At 48.7% G+C, this 27,874-nt stretch overlaps 15 protein-coding genes across 15 annotated transcripts; 9 read left to right on the top strand and 6 right to left on the bottom strand.

Annotated features, from left to right (window-relative positions):
• Positions 1 to 618: 618 nt before the first annotated feature.
• On the bottom strand, positions 619 to 1,648 carry LACBIDRAFT_296286 (uncharacterized protein; the record flags this gene model as incomplete). Its single annotated transcript, XM_001880104.1, has 6 exons — positions 619 to 669; positions 732 to 808; positions 869 to 964; positions 1,112 to 1,268; positions 1,318 to 1,501; positions 1,554 to 1,648. 6 exons carry the CDS (start codon positions 1,646 to 1,648, stop codon positions 619 to 621), a joined length of 660 nt encoding a protein of 219 aa, XP_001880139.1.
• A 1,137-nt stretch (positions 1,649 to 2,785) lies between these two features.
• Positions 2,786 to 3,515, bottom strand: LACBIDRAFT_296285 (uncharacterized protein; the record flags this gene model as incomplete). Its single annotated transcript, XM_001880103.1, has 4 exons — positions 2,786 to 2,988; positions 3,035 to 3,068; positions 3,121 to 3,267; positions 3,318 to 3,515. 4 exons carry the CDS (start codon positions 3,513 to 3,515, stop codon positions 2,786 to 2,788), a joined length of 582 nt encoding a protein of 193 aa, XP_001880138.1.
• Positions 3,516 to 4,449: 934 nt separating this feature from the next.
• On the top strand, positions 4,450 to 5,539 carry LACBIDRAFT_296284 (uncharacterized protein; the record flags this gene model as incomplete). The annotated part of the gene is made up of 3 exons (XM_001880344.1): positions 4,450 to 4,511; positions 4,566 to 5,379; positions 5,435 to 5,539. 3 exons carry the CDS (start codon positions 4,450 to 4,452, stop codon positions 5,537 to 5,539), a joined length of 981 nt encoding a protein of 326 aa, XP_001880379.1.
• Positions 5,540 to 5,700: 161 nt separating this feature from the next.
• On the top strand, positions 5,701 to 6,885 carry LACBIDRAFT_296283 (uncharacterized protein; the record flags this gene model as incomplete). The annotated part of the gene is made up of 4 exons (XM_001880343.1): positions 5,701 to 5,987; positions 6,049 to 6,335; positions 6,389 to 6,628; positions 6,686 to 6,885. 4 exons carry the CDS (start codon positions 5,701 to 5,703, stop codon positions 6,883 to 6,885), a joined length of 1,014 nt encoding a protein of 337 aa, XP_001880378.1.
• Positions 6,886 to 7,305: 420 nt separating this feature from the next.
• Positions 7,306 to 9,921, top strand: LACBIDRAFT_326388 (uncharacterized protein; the record flags this gene model as incomplete). The annotated part of the gene is made up of 7 exons (XM_001880342.1): positions 7,306 to 7,308; positions 7,523 to 8,471; positions 8,525 to 8,679; positions 8,736 to 8,772; positions 8,835 to 8,971; positions 9,028 to 9,606; positions 9,649 to 9,921. 7 exons carry the CDS (start codon positions 7,306 to 7,308, stop codon positions 9,919 to 9,921), a joined length of 2,133 nt encoding a protein of 710 aa, XP_001880377.1.
• A 392-nt stretch (positions 9,922 to 10,313) lies between these two features.
• Positions 10,314 to 11,723, bottom strand: LACBIDRAFT_326387 (uncharacterized protein; the record flags this gene model as incomplete). The annotated part of the gene is made up of 5 exons (XM_001880102.1): positions 10,314 to 10,392; positions 10,444 to 10,909; positions 10,960 to 11,170; positions 11,222 to 11,454; positions 11,510 to 11,723. The coding sequence occupies 5 exons, from the start codon at positions 11,721 to 11,723 to the stop codon at positions 10,314 to 10,316; spliced, it is 1,203 nt and encodes a 400-aa protein (XP_001880137.1).
• A 239-nt stretch (positions 11,724 to 11,962) lies between these two features.
• LACBIDRAFT_190335 (uncharacterized protein) lies at positions 11,963 to 14,091 on the top strand. Its single transcript, XM_001880341.1, has 9 exons — positions 11,963 to 12,059; positions 12,109 to 12,160; positions 12,219 to 12,499; positions 12,560 to 12,722; positions 12,791 to 12,965; positions 13,020 to 13,280; positions 13,330 to 13,765; positions 13,819 to 13,937; positions 13,991 to 14,091. The coding sequence occupies exons 1-9, from the start codon at positions 11,994 to 11,996 to the stop codon at positions 14,076 to 14,078; spliced, it is 1,641 nt and encodes a 546-aa protein (XP_001880376.1). The 5' UTR covers positions 11,963 to 11,993; the 3' UTR covers positions 14,079 to 14,091.
• Positions 14,092 to 14,505: 414 nt separating this feature from the next.
• On the bottom strand, positions 14,506 to 18,039 carry LACBIDRAFT_326385 (uncharacterized protein; the record flags this gene model as incomplete). Its single annotated transcript, XM_001880101.1, has 8 exons — positions 14,506 to 14,526; positions 14,631 to 15,900; positions 15,954 to 17,013; positions 17,065 to 17,179; positions 17,238 to 17,538; positions 17,599 to 17,661; positions 17,737 to 17,798; positions 17,881 to 18,039. The coding sequence occupies 8 exons, from the start codon at positions 18,037 to 18,039 to the stop codon at positions 14,506 to 14,508; spliced, it is 3,051 nt and encodes a 1,016-aa protein (XP_001880136.1).
• Positions 18,040 to 18,295: 256 nt separating this feature from the next.
• Positions 18,296 to 19,681, bottom strand: LACBIDRAFT_192623 (ubiquitin). The gene is made up of 4 exons (XM_001880100.1): positions 19,577 to 19,681; positions 18,739 to 19,526; positions 18,462 to 18,689; positions 18,296 to 18,411 (listed from the first exon to the last, which is right to left on the bottom strand). Exons 1-4 carry the CDS (start codon positions 19,678 to 19,680, stop codon positions 18,386 to 18,388), a joined length of 1,146 nt encoding a protein of 381 aa, XP_001880135.1. The 5' UTR covers position 19,681; the 3' UTR covers positions 18,296 to 18,385.
• Positions 19,682 to 20,275: 594 nt separating this feature from the next.
• On the bottom strand, positions 20,276 to 21,493 carry LACBIDRAFT_296277 (uncharacterized protein; the record flags this gene model as incomplete). The annotated part of the gene is made up of 3 exons (XM_001880099.1): positions 20,276 to 21,010; positions 21,069 to 21,281; positions 21,335 to 21,493. 3 exons carry the CDS (start codon positions 21,491 to 21,493, stop codon positions 20,276 to 20,278), a joined length of 1,107 nt encoding a protein of 368 aa, XP_001880134.1.
• Positions 21,494 to 21,675: 182 nt separating this feature from the next.
• LACBIDRAFT_296276 (uncharacterized protein) lies at positions 21,676 to 22,091 on the top strand (the record flags this gene model as incomplete). The annotated part of the gene is made up of 3 exons (XM_001880340.1): positions 21,676 to 21,788; positions 21,838 to 21,943; positions 21,996 to 22,091. 3 exons carry the CDS (start codon positions 21,676 to 21,678, stop codon positions 22,089 to 22,091), a joined length of 315 nt encoding a protein of 104 aa, XP_001880375.1.
• Positions 22,092 to 22,595: 504 nt separating this feature from the next.
• LACBIDRAFT_399520 (golgi SNAP receptor complex member bos1) lies at positions 22,596 to 23,589 on the top strand (the record flags this gene model as incomplete). The annotated part of the gene is made up of 5 exons (XM_001880339.1): positions 22,596 to 22,692; positions 22,765 to 22,867; positions 22,917 to 22,995; positions 23,057 to 23,451; positions 23,508 to 23,589. The coding sequence occupies 5 exons, from the start codon at positions 22,596 to 22,598 to the stop codon at positions 23,587 to 23,589; spliced, it is 756 nt and encodes a 251-aa protein (XP_001880374.1).
• Positions 23,590 to 23,899: 310 nt separating this feature from the next.
• On the top strand, positions 23,900 to 24,979 carry LACBIDRAFT_296274 (uncharacterized protein; the record flags this gene model as incomplete). Its single annotated transcript, XM_001880338.1, has 4 exons — positions 23,900 to 23,993; positions 24,043 to 24,648; positions 24,698 to 24,820; positions 24,876 to 24,979. 4 exons carry the CDS (start codon positions 23,900 to 23,902, stop codon positions 24,977 to 24,979), a joined length of 927 nt encoding a protein of 308 aa, XP_001880373.1.
• Positions 24,980 to 25,715: 736 nt separating this feature from the next.
• LACBIDRAFT_296273 (uncharacterized protein) lies at positions 25,716 to 26,123 on the top strand (the record flags this gene model as incomplete). The annotated part of the gene is made up of 3 exons (XM_001880337.1): positions 25,716 to 25,741; positions 25,789 to 25,869; positions 25,928 to 26,123. 3 exons carry the CDS (start codon positions 25,716 to 25,718, stop codon positions 26,121 to 26,123), a joined length of 303 nt encoding a protein of 100 aa, XP_001880372.1.
• Positions 26,124 to 26,684: 561 nt separating this feature from the next.
• Positions 26,685 to 27,752, top strand: LACBIDRAFT_326378 (uncharacterized protein; the record flags this gene model as incomplete). Its single annotated transcript, XM_001880336.1, has 4 exons — positions 26,685 to 26,760; positions 26,808 to 26,819; positions 26,891 to 27,235; positions 27,400 to 27,752. The coding sequence occupies 4 exons, from the start codon at positions 26,685 to 26,687 to the stop codon at positions 27,750 to 27,752; spliced, it is 786 nt and encodes a 261-aa protein (XP_001880371.1).
• Positions 27,753 to 27,874: the final 122 nt, after the last annotated feature.

Here is a 27,874-nt window from a genome sequence, read left to right as displayed (position 1 = left end):
GTGTCGTTCATTGTCCAAACGGCTAAAAATCCACATGCTTCGCATCAGCACAGCCAGGAACCTTTCGACCATGAGGATTGTAAGCTATTGTAAGACGGCACAGAAGGGCTGTCGTAAACTACCCACCTGTGCTTGGGATGATTGAGTCGATAGTAATGTTTGTTAGTGTACATCAAATGAAAGCGATGAAACTCTGCGTGGAGGAATCCTGCACTCCGGTTTTACCAAAGGCAGTTTGTGAGCCACGTGGATCCAGTAGCAAGTGTACGACTTGCCTATTTTTAGATATCAACAGCGACCAGAAGCCAAGTAGGGTGCGGGGTGCGGGGTATGGGGTAACAGGGGCGTGGTAACCATCTTCATCAAAGGTCTATGCGGGGATGCCTCCATCTGTAGCCAGCTGTAGCCATCTGTCTCCATCTGTGCGTTAGAAACTGTTAGAAGCGGGGCGGAAGCGAGAGTGATTTGATTGAGATCAGATAAAAAATCATATGCTTGAGTAAGATGGAAGATAGACGTAGTTGTAACTTGCCAAGAGGACGTTGTTGCCGAGAGCACGTTCATGAGATTCAATTAATCTTTTTACATCGCCCAAAAAAGTCCGAGACTAATATTTTTCTAAAGGATGCAGGATTGAATTCCAACATATATCCCAGCGTATGGCCCAAGCTGACCGTCAAAAAAATGTTAATGTTGGCTGCAAGTGGTAAATTTGAGATTTTTAAACACACATGATCGAGTATATTTCCCTGTGCGACATTTCTCACCACCTGATTTGAGCATTCAGAGTCAGCGGTATTATCGGCGCCTATTCGTAGAAATGGTGCACGTAAACGACAAGCACACATAACCTATAAACGATACGGACCTGGGCAAGAGACAGCATTATTGTGTGCGTCAATGTGAATTTCGCCACTCGGGTGATGATAATTTAGGAATGGAGGTGGTACGATGGGGATTGGATCTGCAAATGATGAAAAGGTCAGCCGGTTTCGGCGAAAATATGCATTTCCATGTATAAACGCTACCGTTTTTGTTATTGATTCGTGTAAAGTCGGGCACCTGACAACGTCGAGTTCGAGTCAGGGTGCAGCGAAAAACAATTATTTACAGAGATCGACCTTGAAATCTAAAAGCTGCGCAAAAGGGGCATTGCCAACGCGCGGGGTTCCGTACGTAACGCCTTTGACTTTGATTGTGGATGGTAGATTCAGCGTTAAAAATAACGCGTCGAGTTCGGCCAACGCTCCCCCGAGCGAGTGTCCAATCTGGAAATGAGGTAAAATCGGTCCATCCACATCGATTCAATGATTTTACAGTTACGACATTCTTTGAAGATGTTTGTGCTATAAGCCTTTTGACTTCTGCTAGGATAGAAATTGCGGTTGCTTTATGTGCGTTACCAAAACCTGCATGGACGAGAACGCTGGATGGAACGTCAGGAAATAGAGTGGGGTCAAGGGGTTCATGTGAGAATTCCGCGTCCACGAGGAGAGAGAGACTGAGGCGATATTCAAATTTCAATAATCAGCGCATATAAGTGAGGTACGAACAATTGAAAAGGGTTTGTTCCTTCGTGTGCCACAATGATACTATCTTGAGCAGGCCAGTATCCAACGAAGACTACAGGGCGTTTGCAGGTTAACATATCCACTTGCTTTGGGGGGAGCACGCCTTACAAACTGGTACATCTTTCCCATTTCCTCCGACGACGGTGGGAATGAAACCTGGTAGGGCATCACATGCGGCTGCATGTGGTCAGGGCAATGCTGAAGATAGAAATGTACTGGGACACACGGCCACAGTTCCAGCGTTGCAATCCAGGGCAATAGGCGGCGCGAGCGAATTGAGTGAAGGGGGAGAACTGGCTTATTGATATGGGGATCACCGCGCTTGAGGTCGAGGTCGAGGGAAATGATGCTATAGAGACGATGCCGAAGGAGGCCAAAGCAAAAAGTACGACTTTGAAATTCATTGGCAACGAGGACGACTTCAGCAAGGGAAGGATCCGGTAGGAAAATATACGGTGCAGATATTTATCCCACTCGCGTCCTGTAGATTCGCTTGTATGAATGTACCCAGAATTCTAGAAGGGTTCTTCAATCGAAGGACCAGAATCCCGATGAGCAAGGTGCTTTCCCTTGTCTTCCTCAATTATCGCAGATCTCTCACTTGGATCAGATTCGATGTCATTAAGAGCACTCGATGTCAATGTAACTGGACCTGTATTCAAACGCCTGCATTTGGACACGATCAAGGCGAAAAGATGCTTTATCCTGTCCGAGAGAGAAAAAACCTTACGATAAGAGCTGCAGCTGGTTTCAAGTACCAAAGGTGTTCGTGGCCACGTGTATATCGAGTCGAATGCATTGTTTAGGCAGTGCAGTTGCAAACCATTCGCCTATTAAAGACATCGGCAGGCATAGACGTCAAGCCAAGCAGCGCACGATAAAGCCATCCCTGAACCATCTACGTGAGAATTTCAATGTGTGTGTCAGAAGCAAGTCAGGTGCAGAAGTGGCGTGATTGTGAAAAAAAAAGTTGAGCAAGATGGAGGATAAAAAAACAGCAGGCAGGAGGGCGTTTTGTGGGATCAATGAATATTTCTACATTGTCCAAGAAAGTCCGGTCTCCCTCTGTCTTCTAATGGTGGTGGTGGCAAGCTTGTGTTCCAATATGGATCCCATCATATGGCCCAAGCTACCAGTAGAAATGTTGACGTCAGCTGCAGAGTTCAAGGTTTTTGGACGCACATGATGCAAGATCTGTCCCAGGGCGACTTTTTTCACCACCTGGTTCGAGCATTCAGAGTCAACGGTATTATCGGCACCTTTTGAAAGGAATAGTGCATATAAGCGACAAGCTCCCATGAACAATCCAAAGGGAGCACACCTGGGCAGAAAACGGCATTTTTCTTTCTATCGATATGGATTTCGCCCGAAGGGTGCCGAAAACCTAAGTACTGAGCAGGGACGATGGGGATCGGGTCTGCAAATAAAAAGGTTGGCAGGTTCGGGTGACATATATATGTTACCTTTTCTGTGATTGATTCGGAAAAAGTCAGGTACCTTTCGAGGTTGGGTGAGGGCGCATCGAAAACGATTAAATAAAGATTCTAACGTTGAAGTCCAAAAGCTCGGCAAAAGCGGCATTGCCAACGCGCGGCGTTCCGTACGTAACGCCTCTCACTTCACTTCCGGAAGGTAAATTCAAGGCCAGGAACAGCGCATCGAGTGCAGCCAATGCTCCCCCAAGTGAATGGCCAACCTCGAAAAGAGATTAGATTGATTTGTCCACATCGATTTTTGCAGACCTACTGTGGTGACACTCCTTGTGCGCGTTACATTCATGAGCTTTTTGACTTCCGACAAGACAGAACTTGCACTTCTCGCATGCGCCCTAGCGAAACCCGAGTGAACGAGAACGCTCAATGGAACGCCAGGGAATAGAGTTGGGTCGAGGCTACTTTTTCTTACATTCCCATCAACGAGAAGAGAGAGGCTGTCAGGCGTCATTCAGATGTCAATAGTCTTATAGATGAAATACCGACAGGGATGTAGGGTCAGTTCCTTGGTGCGCCACAATAATGGTATCGTTACCGGGCCAGTATCCAACGAAGTCTACAGGAAATTCGGGGGTTTAGATATCCACTTGGTTTGTCGGGAAAAACAACTTAACAGGCTGGGAAATTTCTTCCATTCCCTCCAACGATGGAAGGAATGAAACCTGGAAGGGCATCACAAGCGGCTGCACAATGTTAGGGTACTGGTGGAGGTAGAAACTTGCTGAGACACACCGCCACAATTCCAGCTTTCCAAATGACGGCAGTAGGCTGCGCGGGAGAATTGAGTGAAAGCGGAGAACGGAGCTATCGATACGGGTATCACCCCGCCTGGGCTCAAGATTGTTTGAGCAGGTGCTGAAAAGACGATGCCAAAGGAGGCCAAACCGAGCAAGAGGAGTTTGAGATTCATTGGCTACGAAGTGCAGCGCAGACAACTCCAGAAATTTTGAGAGGCGAATTGAGGAAGACATGGCGCAGGTATTTATCTCGCTCGCGTCCAGTAGCTTTGCTTGTCAGAATGATTGTTGGACCCTGAAAGTGCTCCGTAAATTCACCAAGATCGAAGGACGCATCGAAGAAAAAAATGAAGAAAGAGATTACGCGATTCACGACAGGGGATAGATATCGATAGATGTGTGACCTCCAACCGGGCGCGCGAAATTACGTTCTGAATAAAATCGCCGAACATGTCACGTGGTATACATGCTTATCGGTCGTGGCTTGATACGGTGATCGTGTCTGCAGTAGACTAGGGCTTACAACCCCAACACATGTCTGCATCGTGTCGTTGCACTAGTAAATCCAAATCGGCCTGGCGGAAAGCATTCAAAAGAGAGACAGACGTTGTCTTCAATATTATATTTCCCAAATTGTGACTGCCACTGATGCCTGCGAGAATTTCACCTACTCTGTCGGTCGCTGATGTACCGGAAGCGACTGTCGAAGAGTAAGTGCCTTTCCTTGTGTTCTTCAGTTGTCGCAGATCCTTGACTTGCATCAGCTTCGATATTATTACAAGGGTTCGGGATGTCAATGTTACCGAGTCTTTAACCTGTCCTGGAACCCCATTGATTCGGATTATCCGGGAACCAAGTAGGCGCTCGCGCTCAAAGTCGTCGAGCAAGAAAGAGCATGGCAGACGGCCATCACGGTCTCCACACCCCTCGCCCCTCGTTGTTGCTCTCCAACTCGTGGAGGAGGAAAGACAGGCTAACCAGCTCAAATCGTTACTTCGTGGGACGAGTGATCGGGACAGAATTGAACGAGAAGTGCGAAGAGCAGACGATGCATGTGGGCGGGTGCAGTTTGCGGAACGACGTGAGAAAGAGGCTTTAGGAAGAGCGACTGCAGCCGAAAAAGCGCGTCAAGAGTTGGAGGATGAAAATGTACAGCTTCTGCAGGAGTCAAGGAAATATCAAATGCAGTTAGAAGCAGCTGGACGAGATATCAGACGCTTGCAGTCCGATATGGACATGCTGAGGCAAGAATACGAAGACATGGAAAAGTCTGATGCCAGAGCTCGGGAGTCGTCTCGGAAGTATCAGACGGCGCTACGAGATCTCGAGGCGCGGCAAGAGAGTAGGGAAGAGGGGAAGAGATTGGCCATAAAGAAAAGTTTTAATGATGGGCAAACGGCAGGTTGGGATGAGGGTTACACTGCTGGATATAGGGAGGGTAAAAGGGTTGGAGCCGAGGAGGGGTTGAAAACTGGAAGGAAGGAAGGGTTACGCGAGGGCCGCGAACAAGGTCGGAACGAAGAACGACGGAGTGCTCTTGAAGCCTTTGATAAATTTCTGGCAGAGGGCGACGAGAGTGTAAGTTGATTGTCCGAATTCTCTTTCTCACTGTGCGCACTGACGCGATCTACAGAGCGAAAGAACACGTCGCTGGACACAATCAGTATATCACCCCCATTACGACGACGGCCAGTCCACCGTCGGATACAGCGCATCGCTGCGTGGTCTTCGTCGGTAGGCGTTCGCTTGTCGCTAGCTAGTTGGAGCGCCAATTAGTGTCCGGATAAGGATGGATTTGTGATGGCGTCGCGACTGATTATCAGCTTTCATCCGTTGCCATTGTCTTTATTTCTGTACTCCTGACTGCTACTATTATACTCCCTACAACTTACCCACATCATGACTGAACCATCTCAACCACATCGTCGCAGAGGTCCAAAGTCCCTTCCAAAGCTACCCCTCTCTGCGTTCAGCCCACCCAACTCGGGAACGGCAGAGACGTTCCTACCTCCTCCTGGGAGCGACGTTCAGCCTGAGGCTGTTATCGATGCCAATGTTGTCTCCAAGGGTGATCTTCAACTTACTCTAGCCCAGTGGAGGAAAGAAGCTGGCCAGCCACTGATTGCGCGCACTCGTGGTATCGTCTTGTCGCTCACTGCAGCGGAATTAGAGAAAGTCTCAAAGGAGTGAGAAGATGCCCTTACTTCCAAACGAGTGGCTAAGCTAATAAATTGTTTCGTCCACCAGATTAGATGGCGATCGGATTACGTCTGTCATCGTTCCCTTTGATCTGGAAAACCCTGAGCCCAACCTCGCGACGGTGTTGACCTTAACATCCCTCCCAACCTCTTTATCGACTGCTTATAAAGGAGCCTCTGACGCAGCCGTCGAAGGCTTGCGATGGGCGCTCAAGCGCGATCGACCCGTCGATATCGACATTCAAGCTATCCTTTCCGATGCTGTTCTTGAAGGCTTTGAAGATACCCTGACCAAGAGTCTTGCCGAGTTGCCAAAGATACCCCCGATTGTCCTTTGTATGTGTTCATACCCATTCACAATTACACCTTGCAGCTGAACTCTCTGTCAGCTAATATTCTTCCACCCCCGCATGATCTTGACTTGCCAATTGTCAAACTCATGAACCACCCTGAGTACCTTGCATTCCAGTCGCAAATTGCTGCGCTCTCTCTCTTCCCAAACGTTTATATCAAATTTCTTCCGCCATCTTGGGATGCCCCAACCCCGCAAACGCCTTACCCAGGCAGTCCGGTCGAAGAGGCCGAGGTCAGGATCTTGAAAGAATGGAAACGCAGGATCAAGATGTACCGTACGTCATTCTCTTGTCTTCGTTTTCGTATGTTAAAACTGTTATCCACAACGTTAGTATCCCCTGTAATGGAGGCGTTCGGATACCAGCGTATCATTTTTGGATCTTCTCCTTCGTCATCTTCGAGGGGTCCTTCTAATGCAGGGGATTGGTACGAGATCGCAAGGGAATCTCTGACAGAACTTGTTGTGGAAAAAGAGTTCATTGATGCTGTATTTTGCGACAACGCACAAAGGGTCTACGGAGCCAGCGTCTAGAAAGAAAGTAAACCTTGTATTCTCAGTGCTATACCGAATTGGATGGATTTCAAATATATACATGCCATTGTAGGTGGTTGTGGACCCAACCAAATGTATTGCAACGTGAGCTACGGTGAGCACTGAGTCGGCTTGAGTCGGTGACTGCTTGCTTGATGACCGGTTCTCGGAGCGGTAACTCCGCGCTAAACGCGTGACATGATAGCGCGTAAGCAGCAGCACAGCAAAGCACCAACAAAGCACCCACAATCTTGCCCACAATTACTACCTTACTTACCAGTACCTTGCATGAGGCGTTTTGTGGGTACTTTGTGGGTCTTCCACGTCCCTATACAAGCCACCTCCAGAGATTTATAAACGTAGGCTTTGCAAGGGAAGAGCCTATCATATAAACCCGCGATTTTATACCCATCATAAGGCATGGTGCGTTCGAGCTCTTACGACGGAGAGATTGGTAGAGGAAGGCAAAACGATTCTTCGTCAGTCTTTGATGGAAGATAATCTACTTCTAATTTAACACGTTATTTTTGTTCAGGAGCAGCAGGGAATCATCACCACGGCGCGTAAGCAGCTACCCCTCCTTGTTTAATATCTTCGAGTTATCATCTAACTAATTTCCCTTACATTACATCTTTAGCCCCAGAAACGCTCCTTCTCCCCCGCGTCCGATGATGGGGATACTGAAATGCCACCCATGGCAGACGATGACACGCCTCCACCTCCGGAGCGTCCCATTATCCGTCAAGCTGTGGCTTTCTCAGCGACACTACAAGCTCCTCCTAGTATTAGCACGTACCAAGCATCGCTTCCAACCGTTGCTTCGAAGAAAAATTATTTTTTACCTGGACAAGAGGTTCCTGCCAATCCTGGTATGGTGATGGATCCCAAGCCCTCAAAAACAAAGAAAACGGGAGGGGCTGCAAAACGGGCGAAGAGGGGAGACAAATTTTCAGGTCAAACAAGTCGTTTTCGTCTGCAAGCTTACGATCCTACTCCAAATTTTGACCCTCCGTTGGCTCATGGCCAGGGGCCATACTCATCGTTGTATCGCTATACCTCAGAAGGCCCCCCACAGGAATCCCAACCTCCTGCCGCGAGGTCAACGGTCGCTTCGATAACAGCGTCTTCCTCACAACGTCCTAGAAAGGAGCACGCGTCATCAAGTTCAACTAGGGCCAAATCTTCGACCTCAAGAAGCAAGATCTCCGCTTCGAAAGGCAAAGCGCTGCAGACGAACGTAGCACCAGCACCACCAATTGATATCATGACTGGACATGGTATGCCTCCTGCAAATTTGGCGGCATTCAGCGGGCCTTCGAGTTCATCTGCTTCACCCACATCCTTCGGCACAAATTCGTATTACCGCCGCGACTATGAAGGCGGAAATACGCTCGAGGTACAGAAGGGACGGACGCCAAGGTCCCCGCCTACGGCTACGGAGGCAAGGCGGGCATCTGTGCAAACTCGATCTCCCAGCACAAATACCCGTGAAGATCAGCAAGAAAGATCCACTGCGGGCAGCATTTCTCCCACACCCATTTCTCCCCCACCCGCTCCCTACAGGGCAGATCCTGCGAGCCCTCCTGGTGAATTTTTTCAAGTTTGTGCATTTGTATTTGTCCTCAATGTCCGGAAATAGGAAAAAAACCTACGCGACAACCTCTCCGCATGGTTACACTTCTTATGCAAGACATAAGGAGTGGCGAGATAGATCACCAACTTGCCGAGGTCAAAGTACCTCTTCGACCGGCCGAAGATCCTCGAGATGGATATTGGGCCGATGCCAAAGAGCTCGTGGGTAGCTTTTATGGCTTTTGATAGATGCTTCAATGATTTTTTTTCCCGCTTAGAGTGAGAAATTACAAGCCGGCCCTGCCAGAATTGATGGTAATTGGCTTCAAAGTCTTTCTTTTGACCGATCGAGACAGCTGATCTATTCTTTCTTCAAGGCCCTGCAAAAGCGTACACTTTACGGGGAAAATACCGACAGTTTTTTCTGCGTGTATCAGCTGATAACATTGACGAATTCATCTCAGCCAACATTGTTGTAAATCCAGATCGAACTCTGGACGTTGTGATCGAGACAGTCAGTACCAGCAACTTGTGGAAGATTCGTTCATGTGTACTGAAGATGCTGCGCAGCTCTTGCCACCTGGAGCCCCTCCTCTTCCTCCGAGAATTCCAAAGGAACTAGTCAGGGCACCGTCACCATTACCAGCAGACATGGAAGTCCTTCACCGAAATCCACTATCAGTCAAAGAGCAATTTCGAGAAAGAAATGAACAGAGAGCTCGTGGACCTTCCACCCTGGAGCGACGCCCATCACCATTTGACGACTACGATGGCCATCCCGATAACGGACGTAAATCTTTGCAACACGCATCTACATATGGCATTTCCCGGGAGGTTTCCATGTCACCTACGGTCACATCTACGGGACGCTCATCTGTTTCTGCTGCATTACCCCCGGGTAAACGAATTGAACGATGCTACGACTCACCCGTCGAAGATGATGATCCGGAAACGGTGCATGAATTGGTTTCTAAAGCCACTGACACTCTCCTTCAAATGGACAGTGGTTGGGCTTTGTTTTTCAGAGCCAAGGCTGCGCCGCAGAATTGCCAACAAGTGCTGAAACAGTACGAGTTCGTACAGCGGATGATGGACAAGTGGGTCGGTGAAATCGTGCCCTTCAAATCAGTTCACCATGAAATCGAAGAGGTAAATTATTACAATTCCCTTGCACTGAAGTGACTGACGCAGGTTTCGCAGTCTCATATCCTTCAGGCCCTTCGGATAGAAGACGAAGAGAAGAAATATGCTTCAAATTGTACCGAAACCCTCGATCTGCTTGCTTTGTATGGAAAAGGTGGAAGTCGATACGAGAACCAACGTGTGGTCGACCTGGTCAATGATCAAACGCGACCTGCTTACAATGCGAAACCGATCAAACGACTCTTACATTTGTTACGCGAGGTCGACGAGCAGTGGCGGAAAGACCAAGCCAGTGGTGCCTCCAATTCAATACATACCTGAACATGGCATTCCAGTACAAGAACCCATCGGGGAGAATAAACAAGAGAGGGAGAAACCAGGACTTCAGCTAAAGAGCAACAGATATCGGTGCACGACGCTTGGACTCCGGCATCGCCACGAACATTGACAGAGATGACGCAGGGATGTGCGTTAGGAGGTGGAATGCGAATTTACGACCAATTTAGTGGCTAACCACATCAGGCGATGGCCGCCCCCTCGCCTACAAACTTCGGAGTCCGTCTAAACGGACTTTGTAGTAGAGGCACTCAGACACTGCTATTACTATTACTATTACATCATACTAAAGACGATTGATGTTCTGTTCTATTAATGACTAAGGAGGGAAAACAACAACATATTTCTGCAATCGAAGAGACGAAGACGACTAGAGCTCATGCTTTCTTAACCTGCTCTTCATCCCAGAAAGTCATGAAGAGCTTAGACGTATAGACAGTCGACACAGCTCCTGTGCTGAGGCAGAGTAAATGACGGATGGAATGGGGAAATTAGTGGAGATAATACCTCTCATGGAGTAGACGAAGTCCTTCTGAAACACTCATGTCGGCGGAATCAACATTGCCATCCTTGCGCTGAGTCTCAGCTTTCCTGAATGTCGCCAATGCATCTTCTGCGGACTTCAGTGCTTGATCCCATCCATCAAGACTTGGTCTCTTCTGCTTGCGCGCCAATGCGGATCGGTCACGACATGCATACAAGGCGGAAATATATGCGCTCAGCATCGTGTCGAAGATTGTCTCGCATATGCCGCGAAGTTGGAGGACGAAAGGGAGGGTAGTGTCCGTTGTCTGAGGGTCGGGTAATTTCAGGCCACGCTGCAGGCCTTCTGGATCACCAGGGAAACACCCACGAAAAAAAGATGGACCCGATCCGTCTCTCTCGAATTTAAAGAATTCGAAGGTTAATCCATCGGACAGAATGCAGAGAATAGGGAGAGAAAAAGCGCCTTGGGCATTATTGAGGTCACAACCTACAGTCGAGGTTGGCAGCAGAAATTGCCTTCAAGCGTATGAAGCTTACCATTGCATTCTGCTATAACCTGAGCAATCGCCTTTAAACGTTCCTCCTCATTTCCTACTCCGAGCTTCATTTCGATGCAAAGAATTGCAACCGCACCAAATGCTTCGAAATGGTATTCAATGCGACCCCTCGTACCAATTCGACCATCGACGATAGCTTCTGGGTTGTTCCTGAACATGAAGGTAAACTGCTTCACAAGATGGTTGAAAACCTGCGGGTCACAGTGTGATTCCGAGTCATGAGAGAGTTACAACGTCTCCACCGGCGAGAAGAATCTCGATTTTGCCTCTTCCGTCCTGTGAACATAAGGAGGACCGTATTGCACCATCATGACATCCATGTCTGCTACAATAGTCTTGAAAAGTTCGATTGGAATACGAGAGCGGTGGATTTCAAAGGTCGAAATGTCTTGCAGCCCTAAGTATGGTTTGAGTCCGACAAGAGGAGCGACTTGCGCATAAGAGACTTTAGAAAAGCCAGCTCCCACATCATTATCTATATTGAATCGTCAGAAAACCAGATCTCAGAAGCGAAAGCAGGTCGGACGGACCTACGCAGTCTGTCGGGTCGATGCCGAACTGCGTCACAAGACGGCGGACAAGAGCCTGAGCTGCGTCGTAGGTCAGGCTTTCTGGCTGCAGACTCTTCCTCGTTTCGCTTTCTCTTGGGCGGCATGGTATTGGTGAGCGTGGGGTAGTCTCAGATTCTTGGGGTTTCGCAAGTAAGACCCTATTAACGGGTATACCTCCTTTCTCCCTCGACATTCGGTCCCATTGGCACACTTTCTGCAGCTTCTTGCTTGTCGCTTCCGTTTAGTAGATGCCTTGGCTGCGCGCTTTCTTGACAGTATCTGAGATGTCAACTGTGGGTACAGGCCTGCCGCGATGACAAACATATCCAGACCGTTTGCGAACTTGGCACACCAGGATTTTATCGAGAATTTATTTACTATCAGTAGTTACGTACGTAATTTAGAGTGCCGCCTCAAAACCAACACGACCTAAATATTTTGAACGCGTCTGAATTCTTATAACATGTCGTCCAGCATCGAGCTCATCAACCCCAAGGCGGAGAGCATTAGAAGGGCAGCCGCGCTTCAGGTCAGCACTTGTCTTTTCTTTCATGCTTCTCGATCTTTGATTGTCGTAGGTCAATACAAATGGAGCGATGGGTCTTGCTGGAGTGGTCAAGGGTAACTTAGGTGATTAGACGCGCCACTTGCACCTGGACTTGTTTCTGTGAACTAATTCGCGATTTAGGGCCCAGAGGAACACTAAAAATGCTCGTGGATGGTGCTGGGCAAATTAAAATGACGAAAGACGGCAAAGTCTTGCTATCCGAAATGCAGATCCAAAATCCCACAGCAGCCATGATCGCTCGAACGGCTGTAGCTCAAGATGACCAAGTCGGTGATGGAACTACTTCGGTTGTTCTCTTGGTTGGAGAGCTGTTGAAGCAGGCCGATCGATACATTTCCGAAGGTGTACATCCAACTGTGATCGGAGAGGGTTTTGACCTGGCAAAGAAGGAGGCTTTGGCAGTGCGTTTCATTCGAAATTCTTATCATAAACTTGTCTTTCTGACTGAATACTCTATCTAGTTCTTGGATAAATTCAAAGTTGCAGTCAAGCTTGATCGTCCCACCCTCATCAACATTGCAAACACGTCACTCGCAACAAAAGTGAGCACCTCATTGGCCCGGCAATTGGCCGCAGACGTCGTAGATTCAGTTATTGCCATTCGTCCCCCCGCCCCTTCAAAAGGTCCGTGTTCTATTTGATTATTTCTGCGTTTTCCTCATCCGAATTAGGTGCGAGCGACCAATGGCGAGAGCCGATTGACCTTCACATGGTGGAGATCATGAAGATGCAGCATCGAACGGCATCCGAAACCCAGCTTATTCGGGGACTCGTCTTGGATCATGGTGCGCGGCATCCCGACATGCCCAAACGTGTCGAAAACGCGTTTGTCTTGACCTTGAATGTCAGCCTCGAGTATGAGAAAACGTATGTTCCAAACCCATTACATGAGTATGCACAGTAGCTCAGTACGTTTCACAGCGAAGTCAATTCTGGATTTTTCTATTCATCAGCTGAGCAACGTGAAAAACTTGTCGAATCGGAGCGAAAGTTTGTTGACGCCAAAGTCAAGAAAATCGTCGACCTCAAAAATGCTGTATGTGACCAGGCTGTGGACTCCAAGGAGAAGAAGAAGAACTTTGTGCTCATCAATCAAAAAGGAATTGATCCTCTAAGTCTTGATATTCTAGCCAAGAATGGCATCTTTGCCCTTCGTAGGGCGAAGCGGAGAAACATGGAGAGGTAAGTTTCTGAGGAAACCTATCCTAGTTGTTGACTTACCATGGTGCAGATTACAACTTGTTTGTGGGGGAATTGCACAGAATTCCGTGGATGATCTCACACCATCCATTCTTGGTTGGGCGGGATTGGTTTACGAGCATGCTCTTGGCGAAGAGAAATATACTTTCATCGAAGAAGTCAAGGATCCTAAATCGGTCACCCTCTTGATCAAGGGTCCCAACGCTCATACCATCCAACAAATTCAAGATGCCCTCCGGGACGGTCTCCGCGCTGTAAAAAACGCCATTGAGGATGAGTGTCTGATTCCTGGAGCTGGAGCCTTTGAGGTTTCATGTTCGGCGTATTTGAGTGGGACAGTGAAGAAAAGCGCGAAGGGCAGGGTCAAGATGGGTGTTCAGGCGTTTGCAGATGCGCTTCTTGTGATACCAAAAACACTTGCTCAAAATGGTGGTTTTGACGTCCAAGATGCTGTTGTGGCTTTACAGGTAAGGTTTCATCCTCATTTTGTGATTCAAGTTTGGCCTAAATGCATCTGCAGGACGAGGAGGCAGAAGGCAGAGTTGTAGGTATCGACCTGGAAAGTGGGGATCCTGTCGACCCCTCAGCGCTCGGAATATGGGACAACTACAGAGTAAAGCGACAAATGCTCCATTCCTGGTGAGTGCTTCACGATGGGGGAGCCACTCATGTCTGATTCCAGTGTCTTTCAGCTCTGTCATCGCCGTGAATTTGCTGTCCACAGACGAGATACTGAGGGCAGGCCGCAGTTCCTTGAAACCGGATGGTCAAGGGAATTGAGAGAGCATCTGTTGAATCTCATCGTTGAATTCATCCGTAGAAAAGGAAAGTGGGAGTCAGTCGTGGATTCGAAGCCATGCAAGACAAAGGGCAACATTAAGATTTTATGTGGCGGAATTAATCGATAGGATATCTACACATGAAATGAAACAGCGAGGAAGAATAAAGATAAATATTGAGTGTCATGAGTAGCATTGCAAGATGAGGAGTTAAGAGTCTTTTTTTGAATAATAACGGAAGGGCACAAGAGCATAAATATTTTTATGCGTCGGACAGGTCAGATGAGTCCCACCCCGCGTTTATTAAACTGGGAGTAGTTCCTGGCTGGTGTGGACAACTGAAATTGATTGCGCGGTGGACAATTGCTGACTCCCGAACCGGAAGCGCAGGATAGCATTGCTTCAGTGTAGAACGTCCCGCGTCATCATCAGAGAGCGGTGATGGATATCTATCCGAAGGAGGGTTGAAACAGTCATTATCGGAGGTGTCAGCCTGTCAAGATGTTTTTTGGTTAGCGAGCGCACAAGATTGTAGGTGAAACCAAAGGCTAACCTCTTTGTCGGACACATACCCACTTTTGCTCCCCACCCTTAGTCGTTTATGCTTCTCCATTCTCATGCGGGTCGAGACACCCTGCCAAGTATCGTCGTCCTCTACATTCCTTGCCTCGGAAGATCCCTTTGGGTCGCTGAAACTCGCAGTAGTTGACTTGGACAATGATACCCAACGGCGTGCGGAAAAATTGAGAGGAGAGGGCTTGAATATCAAAGGAGGTTGCGCAGGCAACGCAGGAGGAGGAAAAAACGACGGGGTATTCAAGTCATCACCGGGAAGAACGATTTCTGCAGCAGGAGATAGATCTTCCTCTGGCGTAACAGGAGGTTTCTCGTCTTCCGAAGAGGATGATTCATCAAGCACCACAGGACTAGCCCACGCGTGAAGAGCAAAGCGAAGGGGATTAGGATTAGAAAACAATCTACCACCCCTGAAGCCCGATATTGGCCGTGGCAGGACTTTCTGCACTGGCTCACCGGTTAGTGTCTCGGGTCTATGCTGAGTCTCGCGAGATGACTTTTTCCTAGGAGAGTCGTCCACATCGTCATGGGGCCGCTTACGTCTCGGGGAAGTCCATGTGCTCTTCGAGTCAGAGGCTTTGGTGGGTGTCTGCCCCACCTGTTTCCGCCCTGCCTTCGCCTTGCCGCGTTCGCTCGCGCGCTCTGCTCGGGCCGATGACTGTTCATTACTACCAGCAGCAGACCCTTCACCACTCCCGCCAGACTTGTCTTTCTTTCCAAATCGCCCATTCGTAAACCTCGGCTGCGATTCACTGGAGAGGTCCGTAGCCCTTTCCTCGACTTTGATTTGGACAGAATTCGCCACTGGTTGCTTTGCTACCTTACCCGGCTTAGGTCGGTATCTGGGCGAGGTCAAGCGAGGACGACCGCGCTTGCGTTTCACAGGAGACTCCTGGTCAGCGGCGGGTAGAGGGACATTCGTAGGAGTTGTGGCCGACGTTTTCTTCACCTTAATTATTACTTTATTAGGGGGTTGCACACGCTCTGTCTTGCGCTGCTTAGTAGGGCGCGGCCCCTCATCTTTTCCTTCTCGGCCACGCTTCTTCGATTTTCCGAGTGTAGAAGATGACGACGCTGAGGCTGCCGCAGCAAGTTTGCGATCTAGAACCGACAGTCCTTTCTGTGTCACGCGCTTAGTGACCGTTTCTAGTGGAGTCGTGCCTCGTGGAGTGGGAAGAAGAATAGTTCCCGCGGGAGGAACGCGAGATGGCCAAGCCTGGTTGTAAATGGCAAAATGCCGAAGACACCTACAACAAGTGATGAGGCAAAAACAAAGAAACTTCGAAATTTACGGATATACCTAGGACATTCCTGTTTCTGCTTTTTTTTCTTTCCATTTTCCATTGACATCCCCCAAACAATCTTGGAATCGACTTGTATGACAGGAAGGACGTTGGAGCAAGTCGAACAAACTGGCAATAATTTCCCATCAGGGCCTCTCGGCATCTCACGTTTCGCTGGAGGACCTTTCACAACTTCGGTGACGCCAGGTCCTGAGGGCCGCGAACGCAACACCCGATTCTCTGGCTCTTCCTTCTTGATCTTTATGTCATCTTTGACAGACGCATTGCCCTTCAGATTTTTACTGGGGGTAGGTGTTGAAGTCGGGGTTCCGGGAGCTACCTCTTTGCCTTTGCCCTTGTCCAGCTTTCCTGAAGGGAGCACAGAAGAAACAGAGCGGGTAGTATGCTTGGAGGGAGTGCTTAAATTATCGTGAACGGTCGCGGAATCCGAAGGTGTTTGTTTTTCACTAGAAATGGACCCAGCTCCACATTCCTTCGCACTTTGACGACGGGTTGAGATGATTGACCTATAGGGGGTGGATTTGGCACTAGATGGACTGCCAGGTTGATCAGTGGATGATGATGACAAGGAGGTGAGGGATGAGGACGATCTGGAAAGGCGGTTAGGGTTAGGTGTAAATGAGGGAGTTGTAAGGATGGCGTCGGGAGCATCAGAAGGGGGAGCTGAAGGTGGAAGGGAGGTTAACTCAGATACCGCATCGACTTCAGCAGTAAGCTCGATTTCTCCGTCAGCAGGGATATCCTCCGCATTTGCCAGTGGTACCTTATTATCCTCTTCGTTCTCGCTCTCATCGGAGTCATCTTCTTTGCGACTGAAAACCGCATATACTCCGCGACGTGTCCTCCTTTCATTGAGATTTAAAAGTGGCCTCTCCTCCTCTTCTCCGATGTCGCTGCCCGAATCGCTCGTAGATGTGTCCGAATCAGAGTCAGAGTCGGAGTCAGAGCTAGACTCAGAGATTGGTTCTGCCTCGTCGTCCGTGTGGTCAGGAGCATATCCTCCTCTGCCATTCTTCTCGCAGGTTTCACACAGACAGTGTCGGTTTCTCCGACCGACTGATGCCACAAAATTAACGATTGTCAATAGACAAGTGCTGAAACACGTACAATAGCCGTCACCGTAATGCGCGGTTATTTCTTCGCCGATTGAGATCGGCCTGAGAACTCTGAAGGTAATGTACCGGCCTTCACGAAAAAGTTCACAGTTGTTATCACAATCGTGCTGCCATGTAGTCAAGGTAAACAAAAACCTATATGAAGAACATGAACAATGTGCTCACATTAACAAATCGGGCAGGTCCTAAAAAAAGGTGGTTCTTTTTCATAGACTTTGAATGAATGACACTAAAGTCCCTCCTGATGTCTGAATGCTTTATGCCTGTACGCTTTAGTTCTTTATCCTCCTCGTCCGTCAGGTTGGCCATCGAGCCCTTGAGTTCAGTGATAACAGTGCCCGGGGCTAGGAAACGTGTAGCGAGAATGCAAAGTTCGGACTTGCCAGTGCGATGGGAGTACCGCGAGGTATGAGCGATCTCAATGCAACCCGATGGATGATAAAGCTCAAAGTAGCGGGAGGCGTGGCTGATACGAAACAGAAGAGGTTCGTCAATATACATTGAATTTGGAGTGGTAAGTCCTCACGTGGCGAAGGCATTGATCTGTTTTTGAGTGAAGGACTTGAGATAGTAGCGAATGGCGGGCAATCTGTGACGAGGGGAGCACTAAGCCTACGTATGACGGGGACCCACGCGAGGCGCGGTAAGTGAGGGCGCCACATACGTGAGCAATTCGTCGACAGCCTGGCGAATGACTTGGTGAATCGGACCTTTGGTGATGACGAGCTGCAAGATACAAACAAAAGGTAGGAATCGCGTAGATTGCAAATGAGTCGCGAAAAAAAGGTGATAAACTGGCTGGACACACGCGTCGAACAATTTGCATCAACACCTGAGCATCAGTCTTTGGAAGTCTCCTGGACGAATCCATCTTGTGAACCAAGAGGGGAACGGTTCCTGTGCCCAATTTTTCTACGAGAAGGTGGCTGAGGAAATCGTCGTCCTTGGAAAGGTCGCGCATATTCATGATTTTTGTAGGACGCCACATCAATGCGCCTGCCGCTGGAGAGACATGAGAGGAAGCTGCCATCGAGGCAGCTGTGAAGAGAGGAGCGACGCTCGTTCAAACGTTGCTTGGGGGATGGCGGTGGCGTGCTGGAGGGTGTTGGGACGACGTTTTATTTAGACCCGCCTCACCAAAGTATGGTGCAGTTTACATAAGCGAGCGCATATTCTTCCGTGTGCACTGGATCCACACCAAACTGAAATTGCCACAATAAATCCTTGTATACTCGTTTATTGTACAGACGTCATGACTACGCGTAAGATGATACAGATCGAACAATGCCTAACCAACAATATGCCCAAGAGAATTACAATCCACCACGAAGACGAAGCACTACAACCAGCGTCAGTCTCGAATTCATTTACAGCAAATGTGTAGCATACCCAAGTGCAGAGTGCTCTCCTTCTGAATGTTGTAATCCGAAAGAGTTCGCCCATCCTCAAGCTGCTTTCCAGCAAAGATGAGGCGCTGCTGGTCAGGTGGAATGCCCTCCTTGTCCTGAATCTTCGCCTTGACATTGTCGATTGTGTCAGACGACTCCACCTCGAGGGTAATGGTTTTACCCGTGAGAGTCTTGACGAAGATCTGCATACCACCACGGAGACGAAGAACTGTGGAGAACAGTGAGCGTGAGTTCGCTAATATCCTGATCAAACGCACCGAGGTGGAGGGTGGATTCCTTCTGGATGTTGTAATCAGAAAGGGTGCGTCCGTCCTCAAGCTGCTTGCCAGCAAAGATCAAGCGCTGCTGGTCGGGAGGAATGCCCTCCTTGTCTTGGATCTTGGCCTTCACGTTGTCGATTGTGTCAGAGGATTCAACCTCAAGGGTAATTGTCTTCCCAGTAAGAGTCTTGACGAAAATCTGCATACCACCGCGAAGACGCAAAACGAGATGGAGGGTGGATTCCTTCTGAATGTTATAATCAGAAAGGGTGCGTCCGTCCTCAAGCTGCTTGCCAGCAAAGATCAAGCGCTGCTGGTCGGGTGGAATGCCCTCTTTGTCTTGGATCTTGGCCTTCACGTTGTCAATTGTGTCAGAAGATTCGACTTCAAGGGTGATTGTCTTCCCGGTGAGGGTCTTGACGAAAATCTGCATGCCACCGCGGAGACGGAGGACGAGATGGAGGGTGGACTCCTTCTGGATATTGTAATCAGAAAGGGTGCGGCCGTCCTCGAGCTGCTTGCCAGCGAAGATCAAACGCTGCTGGTCGGGAGGGATGCCTTCTTTGTCCTGGATCTTGGCCTTCACATTGTCGATCGTGTCAGAAGACTCGACCTCGAGGGTGATCGTCTTACCCGTGAGGGTCTTGACAAAGATCTGCATACCGCCACGTAGACGAAGGACAAGGTGGAGAGTAGACTCCTTCTGGATATTATAGTCCGAAAGGGTGCGGCCGTCCTCGAGCTGCTTGCCGGCGAAGATCAAACGTTGCTGATCAGGGGGGATCCTGCATGGCGATAAGCGAATGACCGCCATCAAAAACCAAATGCTGCTTACCCTTCCTTGTCTTGGATCTTGGCTTTGACATTATCAATGGTGTCGGAGGACTCCACCTCGAGGGTGATGGTCTTGCCAGTAAGGGTCTTTACGAAGATCTGCATGCTAAACGGGTCTCATTAGGAACATCAGTGTGCAGAAAGAGTGAACCAAGCATACATAGTGGCTACGGCTGACAACGAGAAGAAAGAGTTTAATGAAGCGAACGGATCGCGCAAGGGATGACACTCACAGTTGTTGTTGGAGATGGTAGTGGTTGTGGAAAGAGGGATGTTTGGCGCAGCACAGCTCTTTATCAAGCCCTCCGTGCTTACATCATCCGCGTCAAGCTTGATTCGGTCGATCAGGCGGGCCCGTGCTTTTCTTGTTCCCCTGACTCCATTCTACAATGGTCTACAACGTACTATGTGCTACTACACAATTCCCTCGAAGAGAGCTCTCCCATTTAAAAACTGCGAGTACTTTGGCTGTGTGCATTTGGTGTGCATACATTCCTAGCCATTAAAAAATATTCTAAGTGGGAAATAGTGTACAATAGAAATGGGATAAGGGGCGAGCTTGTGAAGTCTGCGCATTTTTCATATACAAAAGAAGGGCATCAAGGGTGGTAATCGTAGGGGTGGCATAACAATATAACTTAGCAGTGGTCTCGGCGGAATTTTAATCCTTGTGGATCAAGTTGTAGTCCTCGGAGGTGGGTCATCTGTTAAACATTACTCGACCGACAGGCTTAGCGTCGGCAGCAGCTTCACGCGGGGGTCCTCGCGCCCGCGCATCTTCCGTAACCGCGGGTATCTCTCCACTCCGAGCGAGATGATGCCAAAAAAGCACGTCATTGGCTTTCAGAGTTCGCGGTAAAGATCGTTCCTTCTGATCCGTGTAAGGAAATGACGGATTTGTGAGAGAAGGGCTACCCTCGCTGGACGAAGAAGAATCAGGGGATGTGGGTCGGGACGCCGTGGGGTGGTAAAATATTGGGTTGGGCCCAGTGGGGGACTGATATCTGTGCGGCGGGCGAGTCTGAAGATAGAGCTGCGGAGGCAGGCGGTGTGAATAATCTAAGCCGACAGAATGTGGATGCGGTTCCTGGTGCATAGAAGCGATTACAGGGTGCGCAAACTCCAGAGGAGGCGTTGGAAGGAAATCCGACTGAACTGACGGGGTAGAAGGCCCGCTGGGATGGGCGGTTTGAAAATGTCGTGAAAAATAGGACTCTCTAGATGTCATGTACGGCGTTGGGTAGACAAGAGGCTGAGAAGTAGAGACCATCGGGGAAGCGGGGACCGCGATGAGGGGGGGATCAAAAGGAATCACGCCTGGCTCATCTGGGATATAATGCCGTTCGGTGCCTGAAATTTCACTTGCATGAAAGACGAAGCGGTGACCATTAGTCGCGCGGTTCGTTGCCGTAATAGAGGAAGTGCAGCGGGAACACTATTAGAAAAAAAATGATGAAATCGCGACAATGCAAATCAAATAAAAAACGACTGACTGGTATGACGATCATATAACCAACGGCGTTTCCACATCCATGGCAATGAAGTGTTTGTGTAAGACATCCACATGTTCTGGCAGGAACTGGGGAAGGATTTGGGCGACAGGGTGGTTTCGCCGCCGTAAAATTTGAGTTTGTGAGGGCAGAACAGTTGACGGGTAGGGCGTCAGAGGAATAGAGCGATACATTGGGACGAAGAAGTAAAACGGCCTAGAAACTAAAAGTGAGATGATGGGTGATGTGATGTCGGTAGATTGTTATACCTTCATCCCGCGATTTGTGAGAAATGTATCGCATGATTTGCAGTCCAAAATCCACACTTTATGAGGGATGGGAGGTGGGGGAGGGGGGGCAGGATAAGGATTTTGGGGGACGAGGTGAAACTGGTGGTTTTGCCAAGGATAGGCGAGATAGTTGAACATGGCGGGCGAAGAAATAAAAGGGTATCGCGGAATATCGTAAAGAACGTGGGCAAAAGAGGGAACCGTCGGATCGGAGAGATATGAGCGAGAAGTAGAGACAGGAGGACAGAGTGAATTACTTTGGAATTAGCCTGGAATTACTTACATCACGCTTATCCCCGATTGTCCTCCGTCCCGCGCTCATGCCGCGAAACAACCTTGACACCCTCACTCAATCACACAACGCCATCGCCGCAAAGAAAAAGGCCAAGCGCGAACAGATAAAAGAAATCCTATTCGACGATGAAGCACGCAGGTGCTCATCACCGCAATTTCTCATGAATTCTGCTCATCTCCATTTCCAGAGAATTTTTGACTGGTTTTCACAAGCGGAAACTCGCAAAGGCGGAAGCGGCAAGGAGCAAGGCGAAGGAGAGAGAGAAGCAAGAGCGTCTGGAGGCACGTCGTGAGGTACGTGCTTACACAACGTCTTTGCAAAAACTCGGTCTTAAACGTTTCTCAGCAACGACGAATGCTGCGTGAACAAGCAGCTGAGAATTCTGCACAGGTAGAAAAAGCTTACGGCGCCATTTTCGGTGCGATTCCTCGAGCATTTTGAACGACCTTCGCATCCCTAACGTGTACTCAGCTGGCCAGTCTGATGACGAGGAAGAGTGGATAGGTGTACAAGGGTCCTCCTCAACAAAAGAACAAGAACGAGAATACGAGGATGAAGAAGTTCTCGCGACGGTAACTGTCGTGGAGGATTTTGACTTGGACACCCTCATCCACGGTCCATCAACTACACCAACAGAACCGACAACGATACCCGCCGTCTCTACTTCAAAGCCACACCCCGTGATACCGAAAACGCGTCCTAACTCTGTAAAGAAGAAAGTCAGAGAGAAAAAAACACGTTATGAGACAAAGGATGCGCGGAAGGTTGAAAGAACGAAACAACGAGGGAGACGAAAAGAAAAAGCTGAACTAGCGGGCGGTAAGGCATCTCGAAAGGCTAAATCACATAGAAAGGGCAACAAGTAGAAGATATCATTGATATTATCAGAGTCCTATAATAAGTCACATACCACGTGTCACACACCTTCTTCCCTCTGACCACCTTATGAACTCGTTGTATACCTCTGGTGTTCGCCAGACAAACTCACTTCAAAGCGACCTTGAACGCCTGCGTAATGGAGACAATTCCGCAGCGTTGCTAGGTGAATAACCCACCTCTGCCCCTCAGACGCAATAAACTGACTGTTCAAGGACTGTCGCCATTCTGCTCTTAGGCCAGATATCCGCTTCTTTGTCCGCCATGCATAGGACCATTGAGGATTACGATTCAATGGCAAAGCGCGAAATGATAAAGGCAAAGCAGGAGAAGGCCCAGATGTGAGCCGTGCGTGTTAATGCATTCTTCGCATTCCTCATTCCCATGTAGGCGTGTGTCCAAGTTCAGAACCGACTATACCGAAATGCGAAATCAATTTGAGAAACTAAAGGCAGAAGCAGCACAGGCAGTGCGTACCCCCACACCCACCACTGTCAATATTCGTTATACTCACCTCACTTTTCTCAAAGAATGAGACTGCTCGAAGAGCCGAGCTCATTCCAACATCCGCCACGCCCCTCTCACCTTCGGATACACGACAACGACGTTTCCAAACGACAAACCCACCACGATCGACCATACATCCTGGGCTTCGCGCAGAACAACCCGAAGTCGTCTCAGAATCTCCCTTCCGTGCCTCCACTCCGCAAAACGGGTTTGGCCGAGAGCACCGAGCGTTGGATGAGCATACCTTCATTCAAAACACGGACACCCGGCTGGATGAGTTCCTCGCACAGGGTAGGGAGGTGCTGGAGAACCTAAAAGACCAGCGGAACATGTTGAAAGGGACGCAAAGAAGGCTTTTGGACGCTGCAAATACGTTGGGTTTGAGTAGGAATGTTATTGGCTGGATTGAGAAGCGAAGGTATGATCTTTGATTCTGCTCAACGACGACATGCTCATTGACGTTGGTCTCTCAAGTACCCAGGACATGTACATCTTTTTGGGTGGAGCTGTTTTCACGTTCTTTTGCTTCTACTTGATATGGAGCTACTTTGGTTGAGTTGGTGTTCTTTTCCTCTCCTTGCTGAACGGTATATTGTTTCTGTGTAATACATAGCTAATGTTTTTATGAGCCTGTGGTTGGGTTATTTCAAGAACTTTGTGAGCCTTCCTGCATTTAGGTAAAAGGAAAAGTACTCACGAATGCCTGTTTTGGATTAGATGAATCGAGTCCATAACTTTACGTGAACTTTCTCAGGGAGATCGTGGGCGAATTTCGAAGCAGACAGATGCTCGCGCGTGGACTCCTCAACGTTCAAACGTTCAAGCCTCACCGTCGGTTGACCAAAACAACCACATCGATAGTCGCAATGCGGATTTCTCTTATCCACACGACTCTAGTCCTCTTGACCGTTTTACACTCAGTCAGCGCCCTCCCCGGGTTTTTAGATGGCTGGTTTTCATGTAAGTGTTGACCGGGAATTCAGAGTATTTGATTTCTGACACCACACAGTTCTTGGTTTTGGTCAGTTTTACTTGAGTCGCCTCCTCCCTTTCACTTCCTTGATATTCAACCGATTTGATTTATCAGCCAAGGATACTGAGAAGAATGTTGAGCATTTCGCCAAAGTGGTCGGCGTGAAAGCCGTGGAATTCAAGAAAGAGGCCAGCCATACGGTTGTGGGATTCGCCAACGTGGTCGGTGAAGAGGTTGCCCGCCTCGCTGGCGTGGTTGTACACGATGTTGACGCTGTCGCCAACAAGACAATAGTGGAGTTCAAGGAATCCATCACTGATGTCGTTTTCAAGGTGCAAGCAATGGAATATGACATGCACGATGATCTAGAGGAACATGGGGTCAGTTCCGATCGCATATTCGACATGTTCTCCGCCCAAATGGCGTCCATGTTTGAAGACCTAAAGGCAGAGTTTCACGAACCCCTCCCGGAACTGCAGACCGCTGCGTATAAGGACCGGGCTGTAATAGTGGGTCGCTTCTTGGACATGGTGGAGGATGAGTTTGTCACGGTTAGCGCTTTGTGGCATATGTCAGAAAGTGATGCCCGAAAGAGCTTTGCTACCATCAAACCCGCGTTTAGTAGTGTCATTCTCATCACTGGTGAGATATTTTGGTTTCCTATAATATGTTTCCCTGATGTGCTCGGTAGTCAACCTGATCATAAACCATCCTGATTTATTCATCTCTATCGCTTTGCTCCTAATTCCTGAAAACTGGTTTCTTGGCCCGTTGTTGAGATTATTTGGTTTTGGTCCCTTGGGGCCAGTCAAAGGTAACGAGACTCATCTTTTCACCATGTCCCACAGTCTCACAATCCTCGGTCTTAGGATCTGCTGCTGCGTGGTTACAGGGGCAACTGTGGGGAGGTGCTATCAAGGAGGGGAGCTGGTTTGCCATACTCCAATCTGCGGGGATGAAAATGGCCCTGTAATGATGTCCAAAACTCACCATTTCTCGAATCCCATGGCGTCGATAAATAGTAGAACCTGTTAGGTAAGTTGTCATTTGAGAAATAATCCCCTACGTCAGTCCACTGACCGTCGCCTGAACGATTCAACTCCTTTAGATGCGTAGGCCAAATTGTATTGTTACAACGAGCACAATTTCTTGAAAATTTTCCACCTTTGCTTCCATCCAGCCTTGCTTTCGGTGTGAAAACTGACTCACGACCAAGTCGGGGCGAAGCGTGACTTTCGAGGCTGGTAACCTGATGCACATACAGAGCACTTAACGAAGAGCCACCCATAGGGCTTAACCAAGAGCCATCCATATGGATGGCTCCAACTTATCGTCTTCAAAAATTGTGTTCCTCACATCCTGCTAGCGCCCAGGTCTTCAATTTCAGCTCGCCTTCCAGCGCGTATAGGCCTAAATCCAAGTCTTTGATCCCTGAAGCCACTACACCCGCCACTGAAACAAACATACCCATTTTGATATGCATCCTTGAAAACCCCGCAGACAAACCTAGACAAACTCACTCTAATGCGACCTTGAACGCCTGCGTAATGGAGATAACCCCGCACGCAACGTTACTAGGTGATTTGCCCAATTCGGCCCCTCAAAAGATAAACCGACTGTTCAAGCTTCAACGACTGTTGCCAGTCTACTCTTAGGCGAGATATCCGCTTCTTTGTCCACTATGCACAGGGCCACAGAATCATGATTTGATGGCAAAGCAGGAGAAGGTCCAGATGTGAGCCGTTCGCGTTAATACGTTCTTCGCGTCTCATTCCCGTGTAGGCATGTGTTCAAGTTCAGGACCGACTATACCAAAATGCGAAATCAATTCGAGAAACTAAAGGCGGGAGCAGTACGGGCAGTGCGTACCACCCTCATTCACTAGTTTTAATATTCGTTGCTCACATCACTTTTCTCGAAGATCGAGACTGCTCGAAGATGCCAACATCTGCCACGCCCCTCTCACCCTCAACGATGTTTCAAGACAACAAATCCACCGCGATCAACCCAAAATAACCCGAAGTCGTTTCCCCACTCCACAAAAAGGGTCTGGCGGAGAGCACCAAGCGTTAGATGAGCATACCTTCATTCAAAAACACGGACACCCGGCTGGATGAGTTTCTCGCACAGGGTAGAGACGTACTGGAGAACTCAAAAGACCAGCGAAACATGTTGAAAGGCACGCAAAGAAGGCTTTTGGACGCTGCAAATGTGACTCATGGGCTTGAGTAGTAGCGTTATTGGTGAACTGAGAAACGAAGGTTTGATCTTTGATTCTGCCCGACGACGACACGCTAATTGGCGTTGTTTTATCAAGTACCCAGGACATGGACATCTTCTTGGGTGTAACTGTTTTCAAGTTCTTTTGCTTCTACTTGATATGGAGCTACTTTGGCTGAGCCCAAGCTGAGCCGGTGTTCTTTTCCTCCCCATGCTGAACGGTATATATTGTTCTATGTGATACTTACCTACTGTTTCTATGAGCCTGTGGTTGGCTTATTTTGAAGAACTTCGCCTTCCTGCATTCGGGTAAAGAAAAGGTACTCACGAATGCCTATTTTGGACCAGTTCATCATAATCGCCTTATGAGAACTTTCTCGGGAAGATCGTGGGCGAATTTCGAAGCAGATAGACGCTCGCGGGTAGACTCGCCGCGGTTGACCATATCGATTGTCACAATGCGCATTTCTCTTATCCACGCAATTCTGGTCTTCTTGACCATTGTACAATCAGTCAGCGCCGGCTGGGATTCATGTAAGTGTTGACCAGGTTCGAAGTACTTCATCTTTGACGCCACACAGTTCTTGACTTCGGTCAGTTTTATTCGGGTTGCCTTCCCCTTTCACGTCTTTGAAATTCAACCGATTGCATTTTTGCCGATCAGCCAAGGATACCGAGAAGAAAGTTGTTAAATTCAGCAAAGAGGTCGGCGAAAAAGTTGAGGAGTTCGCCAAAGTGGCTGGCGAGAACGTTGTGGAAACTAACAAAGAGGCCAGCGAGGCGGATGTGGGTTTCGCCAATACGGCTGGTGAAGAGGTTGCCCGCCTCGCCGGCGTAGTCGCACACGATGTTGACGCCATCGCCAACAAACCAATGGAGGAATTAAATGCATCCATCGATGATGTCGTTGTCAAGACTAGTGGTCTGTGGCATTCATTGTCACAGGGCGATGCCCGAATGACCTTTGAAATCATTGAAGCCAAGCTCAGTCGTGGTATCCTCGTTGCTGGTGAGATATTTAAGTTGCCTAGAATATATCCCAAAAGCTGATGTACTCTGGAGTGAACGCGATTCAAGACAATCCTGAGTTCTACATCAATGTCGCTTTGCTCCTAACCGGCCTATTTCCTCAACTTTGGTTTTTTCACCTGTTGTTGAGAATATTTGGTTTAGGGTTGCTCATCAATAACATGTCTCGCAATCTCACGTTCTCGGCCTTAATATCTGCTGCTCGTGCTATCAAGGAAGGAAACTTTTTTGCCGTACTCCCATTTGCCATATCCATCGCCTTACTCCTAATTCCTGAAATTTGGTTTCTTGGCCCGTTGATGGGAATTTTTGGTTCTGGTCCCTTGGGGCTAGTCAAAGGTAATGAGACTCATCTTTCAGCGTGTCTCGCAGTTTCACAGTTCTCGGCGTTAGGATCTACTGCTGCATGGGTACAGGCAGAACTATGGGGAGGTGCTATTCAGGAGGGAAGCTGGTTTGCCACACTCCAATCTGCGGGGATGAAAGTAGCTGTGTAATAATGTCAGAACTTAGCTTGCCATTTCTCGAATCCCACCGCCTTGATAAATGGTAGACCGAAATGTTAGAGAAGTTGCCATTCGAGAGATAATCCCCCACTTTGGTGCACCGACCGTCGCCT

Source organism: Laccaria bicolor, genomic scaffold (assembly GCF_000143565.1).
Source record: "Laccaria bicolor S238N-H82 LACBIscaffold_10 genomic scaffold, whole genome shotgun sequence".
In the NCBI taxonomy this organism is placed as follows: Eukaryota; Fungi; Basidiomycota; class Agaricomycetes; order Agaricales; family Hydnangiaceae; genus Laccaria; species Laccaria bicolor.
The sequence above is the reverse complement of the archived record's forward strand: the minus strand, read 5'-3'. Positions and strand labels throughout refer to the sequence as shown.